At 35.9% G+C, this 12,825-nt stretch overlaps 2 protein-coding genes across 2 annotated transcripts; both read left to right on the top strand.

The window, feature by feature from the left end:
* The first annotated feature begins 4,863 nt into the window (after positions 1 to 4,863).
* On the top strand, positions 4,864 to 5,363 carry LOC100919181 (zinc finger protein 32-like). The gene has a single exon (XM_031939970.1). The coding sequence runs from the start codon at positions 4,912 to 4,914 to the stop codon at positions 5,317 to 5,319; it is 408 nt and encodes a 135-aa protein (XP_031795830.1). The 5' UTR covers positions 4,864 to 4,911; the 3' UTR covers positions 5,320 to 5,363.
* A 2,205-nt stretch (positions 5,364 to 7,568) lies between these two features.
* Positions 7,569 to 12,801, top strand: STEAP4 (STEAP4 metalloreductase). The gene is made up of 4 exons (XM_031940243.1): positions 7,569 to 8,021; positions 10,036 to 10,563; positions 12,205 to 12,369; positions 12,535 to 12,801. The coding sequence occupies exons 1-4, from the start codon at positions 7,569 to 7,571 to the stop codon at positions 12,799 to 12,801; spliced, it is 1,413 nt and encodes a 470-aa protein (XP_031796103.1).
* Positions 12,802 to 12,825: the final 24 nt, after the last annotated feature.

Genomic DNA, 12,825 nt, shown 5'->3' with positions numbered 1-12,825 from the left:
TTCAAGGTAATTTGCTGAACTACATGCAAATTCCTTGAACATTCAGTAGAAACTTAAAGGGCAAATGAGAAAGTTGTATATATGGCCAGCCTCAGAAAAAGCTGGCAGGAAGTATTGTATCTAGTATGTAGACGAGATGCAAAATGGTACGTAGGGACTAACTTCATCTAACAAGTTAGGAGTGGAGGCTAGAGCACTTTCATATAGGAGGAAGAGCCAGAAGGTACTACAATTACTTCAGGGACCCTTCTGGAGTGTTTAATCAAAGCTGAAAATATGTTAACTAGCCAAAGGCATCTTCCCTCCAAAAAGAGTAATAATGCTTTCCTCGGGCAATCCTGGCCAGGAACAGAATGGACCTATCTTAGATGATGGCTAAGAAATCCAGGAGAATAGCAGAGGGCAGAATCTCTACAGGTGACTACTAAAGCATCTGTGTCTCAGCAGGGTTGTGGCAACTACCCCAGCTTCCATGGAAACAAAAGCTGGGTGGAGCCAAGAAGCGACTGAGCTCTTGGATCATACCCTAGAACAAACCAAACCTTTGCTACAGAAGCTTAAAAATTTTGCTACAAAAGCTTGGGGCAAAGAAATTAAAGGAGAAAACCCCCAAAGCGAGAAGGCTGGTACAATGAAACTACAAGTTTAATGAAATGAAAAACAGAAAGCTTGTACGTTGTAAATACAACAAATTATGTAGCAGATATATGCCAAAGGAAGAGACTGAAATCCTAGCTTCCTTCCAAAAACTGGAAAGCAGCAGGATCAACCAAAATCCATAATTATTGGCTCCAGAGTTGCACAGTGAGAGCACCAGTCCTGAAGTCAGGAAGAGCTCAAAATCTGGCCTCAGACACATGACAACTTCCTAGCTGTGTGACTCTGGGCAAGTCACTTAAAAAATTATATCCCTAATTAATTAATTACATGTTTATGTGCTTTATACAGCCTCCATGACTCTCTGTCTCTCTCATACACACACACACATGCAAAAAAAACAATTTTGGTAATGGGGCAATAAATATTTACGAAAAAATGTCCCAGGGGTGTGTAATGTCCCAAAGAGTATAAAGAGGTGTTATTGAACAAGATGCCTGAAAGTATTATAACATTTACATTGCCCATACAGATTATTGCAAAGCCTTTGATTCAATTCTGAACTCATGGTTGTTCACATATATAAAATGGTCTTGTTTTGACAAAGCTGGAACACTGCTGTACACCTAGAAAACTGTTCTTTGAAACACGCTACCAACACAATGTTGAGAAATGATAAAGCGTATGTATGTGACACACAATACAATCAGACACATATATTCTAAAATTAAAATTTAATGAGAATAACATGTTTAAAGCAATTAGCACTTATGTAATGAGCCTTAATATATACTTTGGAATTACAAAACGGAACATAACAGACATGGAAATCAGATTAACAAATCTATACAAAACTTTAAAGCTGCCATACCAAGATTATTGTGAAATAATGTGGAATTGTGAAATTGAAATAAAGAGGAAAAGGAAGGATTAGACATTCTTTAAACATAATAATTACAATAATTACAAAGCAAACCTACAGGAACTTGGTACAAACATGCTGTGACTCACTGAACAATAGTAAAAGCTAAAAATAGCTACTGAATTTGTCAAATAACAAGGGGGTTTGCCTTGCATAGGCAAATATCTCAGAATGGAATCTGACATCCATGTGATACCTGAGATGTGGAGTTGTCTGTGGAAATCTGTTTATGATGGAAATCTAGGAGTAGGTCATTGCTACTAAAAATTGAAAGGTTTTCTCAAATCTTAGCACTTAGTGGAAATTATACGCACACAAAGAAAAGATCAGCTACCTGATCTAACAAATTGTCCCTGTACTTAATTGTTATGTCTCCATGTCATGTCATGTCCCCCCATACTATAACAAAAGACCTATCCTCAAAAATATGTCCTAGAGAACTCTACTAATAAATCCTATTTAACATAGACTAAATTATGGCTCATACCTGCTCAGACACAATATTTATCAACAAAAATTTAGGAACAATATTATTTACATCACCATCAAATATTCAAAATCTTCAAACTGGAAAGAACAAATACAGACATAGTAAAAGAATAAAACATCATTTTCAGGGAACCTACCAAAGGCAAGCTTTTATTATTCAACTACAAAAAAGCAATTTTTAGCTGTGTAAAATTCTACACAACATAAGATATAAAAGATGGCAATATGTTTCAAGAGCTATTTCTATTGACCTTTGTTAAAGAAAAAGGAAGGAGAGATTATTATCATTATATGTTTATGTAATTATTTGATGTTTTCAGAGAACTTTATTAATTTGAGATTCATGACAATCCAAGACAGTAGAAACTATATATTCTCTATGTATTAGCCAAAGGCTTTGGCAATGTTAGAAGTTGGGTTAGGCAAACTTCTTGGGGAAAATACCAAACTTGGGTTGGTGAGGCTAATGGGAAAATGAGAGATGGTATTTAATTTGTTTAATCAATATGTTATGTCCATTTGGAGTTTTCTTGGCTAAGATATTGGACTGCCATTTCCTTCTCCAGATACTACTTATTTTCTTGTAAATTTAGTTTGGATTTGTTAGAGTCAATCATATACAGCAACAAGAGTTGAGGACTAAATTTGGAATGTAAGCGTTTGAGGGTTGGGGAAATGGGAAGAGATCCCATTTTTAAGAAATGTTTTTGTCTGACCCTTGCTTTTCCTGACCCTCACCTGTCAGAACTTAGTTCTGCCTCAAGTTAGTACCTGGAAAAAAGGAGTACCTTTTCCACAATCCTGTCATCCTGAACCAGGGAGCTCAATTTTTTTAGCTGAAACCAGTTTTTGCCAAATTTTTCCTACCTTAACTTTTTCTTTCTGCTGAAGAGTGCTGTGTAGAAAACTCAGAATGGTGGTGGTGATTTTGTGAGTCTAGGTTTATATACTTCCTGATTTATGAGATTTCTTTATTTGAAGCTCAAGTTTCCTGTTATACTTGATGTAAAAAAAGCAAGCTTGTAATTCATACATACAGATCTAATGTATGTCTGTATATGTAAAGCTATATATATAATACACATACTTTACATACTCACATAATACTCACATATATGTATATGTGCACACAATTTAAAAATCTCATTTACTCTTGCATTACCTTAGATGTAATGTGGCACAATGTAAAGATCATTGGCTCTGGGGCAGGAGGACTTGGATTCTAATTGTCCCTTTGGCCTTGACCATGTTTTCTAACCTCGCCTGACCCCCCAGTTTCTTCATTTATAAATTAAGAGGTTGAACTAGGTAGCTTCTGAGGTATCTTTCAGTTCTAGATTCGTGGTCTTGGGCAAATTGCACTTTTTCAATAAAAGGATCAATTAAATATCCTACTGAAACTCTGGGAAACCTTTCATAGAGAGTAAATAACGCCCCTGAGAAACTGACTGACTGTACTCCTTTATAATGAATCAACATTTTTAATATTCTTAGTGTTTTTTATCTCTTCTGTTTAGTATTACTTCTTTGAACCTGAGTGAAAATAAATTATAATGGTGTATATCCCAATTCAGTTTTATTACATCAAAACCCTTGAGTTATAATATTTTATTTGAAAAACGTTTTTTTTTTAAGTGAAAAAATTACAAATGAAAGTCACCCATAAAAACTATTTACTTCTGGTGACAAGACACATTATTTAGATTAGCTTTTCTTTGTAATACTAGCCTTAGTACAGTACACACCTGAAGTATCTTCAAATATGATTTTTATATAAGAAACAAGTAAGATGTGGGTGACTAGTTAGCTCACATTTATTTAGCATAGAGGATCAAACTATTTGATCTTGGGATTCCTTTGCAGTTTCTGAAGGTTCCTACCCAAGAGCTTTTTTTAATATGGGCTTTTTTTTTACATGGTTTGTTTTTTGTTTGCTTGTTTCTTCATTTGTTTATGTGGGTTATCTATTTACCATCCTGTAAAATAAAATAATACCTTTATATTAGTATTTTTGATCTTGGAGACCCTCTAAAAGAGTGAAGACTCTAGGGATCCCTAAACTACACTTGACTCCTGACTTAAATATAATATAAAACTAAAATAATGGCAAAATTCCTGAATTATAGCCCTGAATGTAAGAGTTATTGTAATTAAAAATTGAAGGTAATTTGACTGTAGGACTCACAATAGCTTAGTTATTTGAACAATACTGCTGTCTATATCCAATGTTATGTAATGTTTAATTTATGGATAATTTAGTTGTTAATGCCAGCATTTTAATAAAAGGATGGTCATTTGGCTGTCTCTCAAACGAACCCTTCATGGCAATGGGCTCATATTCCCTTCAAAGGATAGTGTTCTGAGAGTGGCAATTATGTTTGATTGGTTTATAATTGATGATAAAATGAATATTATACTGATGAGAATTGACATCTGTCTGACAAAAGGAAGAATCGACACTTCCCAGACCTGTCTGGGCAAACACAATGAATAGGAATGCATCCATTAGCCCAAATTTGGTATAGGTTAAAGATTTCCCAAACTGGTTGGTTTCTGGAGGAAAAGGGGAAAACCTTGGTACTAATACAATTGGTTATTAATTGACTATTGGTTATAAATATCAGAGAAATAATTTCTTATAGTTCTCTTGGTTCTGCTCATTTCACTTTTACATCGTTTCATGCAAGTCTTGTTATTTCACATAATAGTATTCTATCACAATCATATTACAATTTTTTTTTTTTTTAGCCATTTCCCCAACTTGTGGAAATCCTTTTTGCCAGTAAAAAGTGAGCTATTGCATTTTGGAATATTTAGGTTATTTTCCTTTTTCCCTGAACACAATAAGAAACTTCATAGGTCACCATCCATACGTCCCTGTGACTTCACTTGTAGAGAAATCGATGTTACACGAGAGAAAAGTCAAAACTGACAAGAAATCTTATGAATGTAACCAGTGTGGAAAGACTTTTAAACAAAAGGGAATTCTTACTATACATGAGAGAATCCACACTGGAAAGAAACCTTATGATTGTAACCACTGTGGAAAGGCTTTTAGGAGCAAGGGACATCTTATTGGGCATCAGAGAATCCATACTGGGGAGAAACCTTATGAATGCAACCACTGTGGACAGGCTTTTAGACAAAAGTACGATCTTATTGTACATCACAGAATCCACACTGTAGAAAAACCTTATGAATGTAACCAGTGGGGAAAGGCTTTTAGAAGCAAAAAAGAGCTCGCTGTACATCAGAAAATCCACATTGGGGAGAAAACTCATGAATGCAACCACTGTGGAAAGGCTTTTTAGCAGCAAGGCATATCTTATTAGACATGAGAGCATCCACACTGGAGAGAAACCTTATCTTTATTTGATTTTGTTTTAATTCTATGGCAAAATTCTAGCTTGTTCTCCAAATTGGCTTAATTGGTTCAGTTTCCCCAACAGCGTATTAGGGTCCCAATTTTTTCATATCTCCTCCAACATTTGTCATTTTTCCTTTCTATCATTTTAGCCAATCTATGCATTCATCTAATCAGTAATTTAGAGCATTTCTTTTATACCTTTGATTTCTTCATCCAAAAACTGCCTATTCATATCCTGACCAATCAATCAATTAGGGAACGATAAGATTTAAAATTTGAAGAAAAATCAAAAGAATATCAGATCTAGTATCAAATACTTCTGTTTAAATCCCATTCTGCCAACTTAGCATTGCCTCATGTGTAAAAATGAAAGTGGGATCTAATAGTCTTTCTAGTCTCCTGAATTCTGAATATACATTCCTACTTATGTGACCTCAAAAAAGTCACTCAATTGCTAAGCTTGAGAAAGAAGAGAAATTGGGATCGTAAGAAATTAGACCATGCCATTTGAGAAATGATCTATCCTAGTAGCTTGGAGATGTTAAACCTGAAGATGAGAAGGTTTATTTTATTTTAAAGTATTTCATGTGGAAGAAAGATTAGTCTAACTCTGAATAGCCTGAGAAGGCAAAATTAGTATTAAAGTGTTAAGTATAAAGAAGAAGTTATCTTCTTGACTGAAGGAAGAACTTCCCAAGAATTAGAGCTGCCCCAATGTGGAATGGGCTCTCTCAAGAAGGAGTAAATTTCCCCTCACTGGGAGTCTTCAAGCAAAGATTAAGATGACCACTTCATGAATATGTTGTGAAATAATCTTGTTAAGGTAGGAATTATGGCTCTAAATGACTAGGTGACTAGGTAGCCCTTTCCCTGCAGAGATTCTATGATTCTATGAATCTTTCTGGACCTCAGGTTCTTCAAAACAAAGCAGTTGACTTAGATGGCTGGTATGTAGTCATATGAACATCTGAAATAACATAAAAAAGGTCTGCCAGGAAATTTCAGCATATAGATAAATTCATAGATCTTTGGATGATAATTTTTTGACTCAACCTTATATCCCCTTAATTTCCAGTTTGCCAGTACAAAGTGAGCTGCTATAAATAAATAAATATATAGCTTATAGAATTCATCAATGAAAATAACTTGACAAGCTCAGACAGGCACCTTTTTTGCGACCCGATTGCTTCGGGCACAGAGAGGTTAAATTAATTCCATTTATATTTTCCTGGCACTGTGCACCAGGGGTTTACAAGGACAAAAAAGTCCCTACCTCAAAGAGTTTTCATTCTTATGGGAGAGTGACTTATAAATAACTACACACATGGAAGGTAATCTGGAAGGGGAAGGCATTAGCATCTGGGAAGACCAAGAATGGTGTTTGGCAGAAGGCGAGAATTGAACTGACTCCTTAGGAAAGATGAAGGCTTGGAGATTTGAGTGTTCTATGTGATGAAACTAACTGGCCAATGAAGCTAGATCATAAGGACTCTGGAGGGGAATCCAGTCCAACAAGTCTGGAAAAGGGAACAAAGGGCAAGAGGCCAACTGGAATTCCAAATATTCCTTGTTCCCAGGAGAACTTCCTAATCTGCTTGGCTTCTTGATCATGTTCACTGCTTACCTATTGCACTGGATTTATGAGTCTAAATATTTATAGCAGATTTTGAAAAGACTTTGGAACATATATTATAACATGCATATACACATGCAAATAGACACAAGAGATAGAGCATTCAAAAATCTTTTAAACTTAAAATAGCTTCAAATTCCTCTGCCCCATTATCTCCTATTTGCAATGTGTGTATATATATATGTATATATATATATATATATATATATATTTTAACAAAAGGCTCTCCCATTATAATAAAAGCTCAAGAGTACAGGACCATGGTTTTCCCTTTCAGAGTATCCCTGATCCTGAGGATCTAGCACATTTTTTTGGAACATTTGTTGACTTATTATCATTTCACATGTTCTCTGTCAATCTTCATATATATGTGTGTATTATATGTATTTTGCTGATGTTAGTTGTTCAGTCATTTCAATCATGTCCAAGTCTTAATGACCCAGTTTGTGTATACATACTCATGTACATGTTGGGAAAACAATTTCCTGGTAGGAATTGCTGAGTTTTATTGTTTCTTGTTAGAAAATTCACATTTTTTTATTTGCTTTTATATTGCAGTTATGGAGAAAGATCAGGCTTCTTTTGCCATGAATGTGAGCTCTTATGTCAAGAAAGAGTCAGTGTGTGTGTTTGGAACAGGAAACTTTGGAAGATCACTAGGCCATAGGATGTTCCAATGTGGCTACTCTGTGGTCTTTGGAAGCCGAAATCCTGAGCAATCCAGTCTGTGCCACAAAGAAATTGAAGTCTTAAGCCATGCAGAAGCTGCCCAGAGATCTGATATTATAATTATAGCAATCCACAGGGATCATTATAAGTTTCTTGGAAAGTTAGCTGAGGAACTCCAAGGAAAAATATTGGTGGACGTCAGCAACAACCTTAAAATTAATCAGTATCCTGAATCCAATGCAGAATATCTTGCTGAATTGGTGCCAGGAGCCAAAGTCGTGAAAGCATTTAATACAATCTCAGCCTGGGCTCTCCAATCGGGAACCCTGGATACAAGCAGGCAGGTAAGATTAAATGATGAATCTGCTATTATCTATAGAGTGGCATATTTTATTTTTTTAAATGACTATAATTTAAACTCATCAATTTGGCATATATATAGTATATAACTGGGTCCCAGAAGGAAATTTAAAAAAGCTTCTGAATGGGCAAAATAGCAACCACAGAATTCATAAACATTAAAGCTTGTGCATTTTTCTCTTAGGAGAACCCCTTAACATCTCTTGTGCTACCCATTTAAACTTCACGCTCACTTATGAATTTTGCTTAATGGCTGTCATTTCTCACAGAACACTAAAATAAATTTTAAAGTAAGAGTAAGAGTAAATTTGAAGGGACAAAAAAGACTGTAGAAATAATGATGATGTAATTTTAAGTTTTATAAAGTTCATGATAAATATCTCATTTGATCCTTACAACAATCCTGGAAGGTAGGTGCTATCATTATCCTCATTTTACAGATGAGGAAACTGAGGCACATAATAGTAACTTGTCTAGGATCACAAAGTTAAGAATTGCTTGAGGCTAGATTTGCTCTGTTCAAGCAGAAAGACTGACAGCCTGATATTGAGGAAAAGACAGAAAGGTTATAAAAACTAGATGCCCTCATAGAATCAAAGATTTTGAGCTAGAAAGGATCTTGGAGATTTTTCAGGTGAGGAAACTGAGGTCTGGAGAAGTATTTGTCCAAGATCATAAAGATAATAAGTAGGATAAATGGTATTTGAACATAGCTGGGTCTTCTAGCTCCAAGAGTTTAAATCCAACCTCAGACACTGGTTATTTAATGTCTTTGCCCCAGTTATAAAAGGGAGGTTGTAATAAATAGTATCTCCCTTCCAGTGTTTCTGTGAGCATCCAATTGAGACAAACACTTAGTATAGTGACCAGCATATAATAGGCACTTAATATTTATTTCCTTCCTTCCAAATCCAGGACATCTCCACTGTAGCTCACTGCCTATAAATATAGCAATCAAAAGACAATTTCACAGAGGCAGATAGCACTGTCCACTCCAGCAGTTCTAGAGGCATTACAGTATAGACCATTTTGTGATTCCAACAAGCATTAAGTACAAACTAAATGCCCCAGGCCAAATCCATATAGTTTTGGGTTTTGTTTGGCCCAAGAGCTAAAACTTGACTCTAATCTAGAAGCTAGTTTTTTTGTTCTTGTTTACATTTACATGTAAAAACAGTTTTTACTCTGTAGTCAAGAAAAGTGTGTCATTTAAGAAGATAAGGGAAAATATGTCATTTCAGAAAGTAGTTAAAATTAAACATTTGGGTTCTTGAAAGAAATAAACCTTCAGCTATCCAAAACACTTGGCTCTCCAGAATGATTGTCTTAAGTTTTAATATATTTTCTAAACATCCTGAGAAGTTATTATATTTAGTGAAAATTGACTAAGATGATGCATCTTTAAATAGGATAGATTATATAGAGATTCAAAGGATAAGCAAAAAAAAAAAAAAAAAGTAAAAACCCCTAGGAAACATATCAAGAATGGATGAAGCTGGTTTATCAAGGAGGTTCTTTGGAGCATACATCAGTTATTCTAATGATAGAGAACAGATTATATACTTTTCCTCATCCCTGGCAAGGACAGTCTCATTTGTACAAACAATCCCATCTCAAACTGGCCTTTCAGTGAAATGGGACCCCATGTTCTACAAGATAGTAATCAGTTGTCATTATTATAAAAAGACAGGGGGGAACCACATAACTTTGCAGGTGCATCAGTTGGCTAACCTTTTCATGACTCGGGTGTAGTAACCACAGATTGTTACCCGACGTCACCTACAATATCTTCTTCCTTTCCTTATATATACACATACATCCTTGGATTACTGTTGCAAAATATGTCAAAGGGATTTACATAAAATTATTATTATTTTTCTAGTAGCTTCTTGGGAAATTACCAAGGACTTTAAATTTTTAAAGAGTATGACTTTTATAATAGGATCTTAATATCTAGTCTTGGACAACAAGCTGATAACATTCTGAATATCATTTCAGGTATTTCTATGTGGAGATGACAAGGAATCTAAACAGAGAGTGATGAACATCAGCCGTACCCTTGGTCTTACTCCACTGGATCACGGATCTCTTGTGGCAGCCAGAGAGATTGAAAACTATCCTCTACAGCTCTTTCCAATGTGGAAGTTCCCTCTATACCTCTCTGGTGCTTTATTTATTTTCTATTTTATTTACTTCTCTTTAAGATCAATCATCTACCCCTATGTTAATAAAAACACAGACAGAACTTTTGTGTTGGCCCTTTCTGTCTTTAATCATAGCTTCTCAGGAATGGCTGTCACTCTTCTTGCCTTGGTTTATCTCCCTGGCCTCATTGCTGCCATTCTGCAGTTGTACCGAGGCACCAAATATAGTCGTATCCCAAACTGGCTTGACCACTGGATGCTTTGCAGAAAACAACTTGGACTTATAGCACTGGCTTTTGCCTTTCTCCATGTGATGTACGGACTTGCGTTACCCGGCCGCTATAGTGGGAAATGGTATTTGGCCAACAGAGTGATTGAACAGGTAATACCTCATTTGCTTTTTGTTTGTTTGTTTTTTATTTTATTTTTAAAAATTTTAATAGCCTTTTATTTACAGGTTATATGTATGGGTAACTTTACAGCACTGACATTTGCCAAATCTCTTGTTCCAATTTTTCCCCTCCTTCCCCCTACCCCCTCCCCCAGATGGCAGGATGACCAATAGATGTTAAATATATTAAAATATAAATTGGATACACAATAAGTATACATGACCAAACCGTTATTTTGCTGTACAAAAAGAATTGGACTCTGAAATATTGTACAATTAGCCTGTGAAGGAAATCAAAAATGCAGGTGGGCAAAAATATAGGGATTGGGAATTCAATGTAATGGTTGTTAGTCATCTCCCAGAGTTCTTTCGCTGGGCGTAGCTGGTTCAGTTCATTACTGCTCTATTGGAACTGATTTGGTTCATCTCATTGTTGAAGAGGGCCACGTCCATCAAAATTGATCACATAGTATTGTTGTTGAAGTATATAATGATCTCCTGGTCCTGCTCGTTTCACTCGCCATCAGTTCATATAAGTCTCTCCAGGCCTTTCTGAAATCGTCCTGTTGGTCATTTCTCACCGAACAATAATACTCCATAATATTCCTATACCATAATTTATTCAGCCATTCTCCAATTAATGGGCATCCACTCAGTGTCCAGTTTCTGGCCACTACAAAGAGGGCTGCCACAAACATTCGTGCACATACAGGTCCCTTTCCGTTCTTATTTCTTTGGGATATAAGCCCAGTAGTAACACTGCTGGATCAAAGGGTATGCACAGTTTGATAGCTTTTTGAGCATAGTTCCAAACTGCTCTCCAGAATGGCTGGATGTAGTCACAATTCCACCAACAATGTATTTTTTTTTTTCCACCAACAGTGTATTAACGGTGTCCCTGTTTTCCCACATCCCCTCCAACATTCTGCATTGTCTTTCCCTGTCATTCTAGCCAGTCTGACAGGTGTGTAGTGGTATCTCAGAGTTGTCTTAATTTGCATTTTTCTGATTAATAATGACTTGGAGCATCTTTGGTAATACCTCATTTGTTTAAAAAACTTGGGTCATGAACCCAAGGTGATGGACATCCCCTTCCCCTTTCCTTCCCCTGCCGCTCCAGCCAAGAGCTAAGCTAGGGGAATGACAACCACTTGAGCATTCCACTGAGTGTCTTGTGGGGTGAGGGAACACATTAAATTCTAGAATAAATTCTTTGTTGTCCAGAGGATCAAAGTTCAGTGAGGACGAACTATCAAGCTGAGCAGAGGCACTGGTTAAAAGTGCAGAGAGGGACAGAATAAGTTATAAGGCACCTATTGTTTTCCAGGTACCATGCTAAGTACAGGGGATATAAAGAAAGGCAAAAAAAAGTCTGATCTCAAGGAGCTTACACCTATGAGATAAGGTCTTTGCAGAGGAAAATCTGCTTAATTCTGTGACTTTCTCCCAATAAAAACATTCAAACAAGCAAACCATTTTCATATTATCTGTGGAAGCCACTTTTGATTCATATTATGCTTTCTCTATCGATACCCAATAATGTTTTTAATAAGGTAGAAAGTCTCTGTAATTACTTTAAATTATCCATGATCAAAAGCAAAAACAACTATATTATTTCTCACTTTTTCTTAGATAATATCCAACAAGACCGATCCTTTTCTCACATCTAATGTCTGGAACTTTGATTCTGCCTTAACCCTGGGCATACTGGGATTTTTTTTATTTATCTTGTTGGGAATCACTTCCTTGCCATCAGTCAGCAACATGGTCAACTGGAGAGAATTTCGATTTGTCCAGGTAAAAACTTCCAGATATATCTTCCCCCCCCCTTTTTAAAAAATTCTTTTTGAAGAAGTTACTGATCATTCTAAAGAACACCATTTTTTTTTTTTGATAATAAACAAATAACCCTGTTATTGCTCATTTAAAAGTAAATGGTATCCCTGTGTTTCTTCCTTGCAGTCCAAACTTGGTTACCTGACACTGGTCTTATGTACAGCACACATACTTGTGTTTGGTGGACGGAAATTCGTCAAACCTCCAGAACTCATATGGTATCTTCCTCCAACCTATGTGATAAGCCTCATCATCCCCTTTGTGGTGCTGGTCCTGAAGTTCATCCTGGTAATGCCATGTTTTGATCGGTCCCTTAAACAGATCCAGCAAGGCAAGGAAAGAAACTCCCTCTCTAAGAAGGTCCAGTTAGGAAATAACAATACTGAGGTGTGATGGAGCTAACAACCAATTTGCTAT

Source organism: Sarcophilus harrisii, chromosome 5 (assembly GCF_902635505.1).
Source record: "Sarcophilus harrisii chromosome 5, mSarHar1.11, whole genome shotgun sequence".
Lineage (NCBI taxonomy): Eukaryota > Metazoa > Chordata > Mammalia > Dasyuromorphia > Dasyuridae > Sarcophilus > Sarcophilus harrisii.
Note: the sequence above shows the minus strand (reverse complement) of the source record. Positions and strands in the feature narration are given on the sequence as shown.

Excerpts from the sequence above, each read along its gene's own strand:
- STEAP4 (XM_031940243.1), top strand. The coding sequence starts at position 7,569 with ATGGAGAAAGATCAGGCTTCTTTTGCCATGAATGTGAGCTCTTATGTC. Across the intron at positions 10,564-12,204 it reads CCAACAGAGTGATTGAACAG|ATAATATCCAACAAGACCGA; the intron begins GTAATACCTCAT and ends ACTTTTTCTTAG. Across the intron at positions 12,370-12,534 it reads GAGAATTTCGATTTGTCCAG|TCCAAACTTGGTTACCTGAC; the intron begins GTAAAAACTTCC and ends TCTTCCTTGCAG.
- LOC100919181 (XM_031939970.1), top strand. The coding sequence starts at position 4,912 with ATGTTACACGAGAGAAAAGTCAAAACTGACAAGAAATCTTATGAATGT.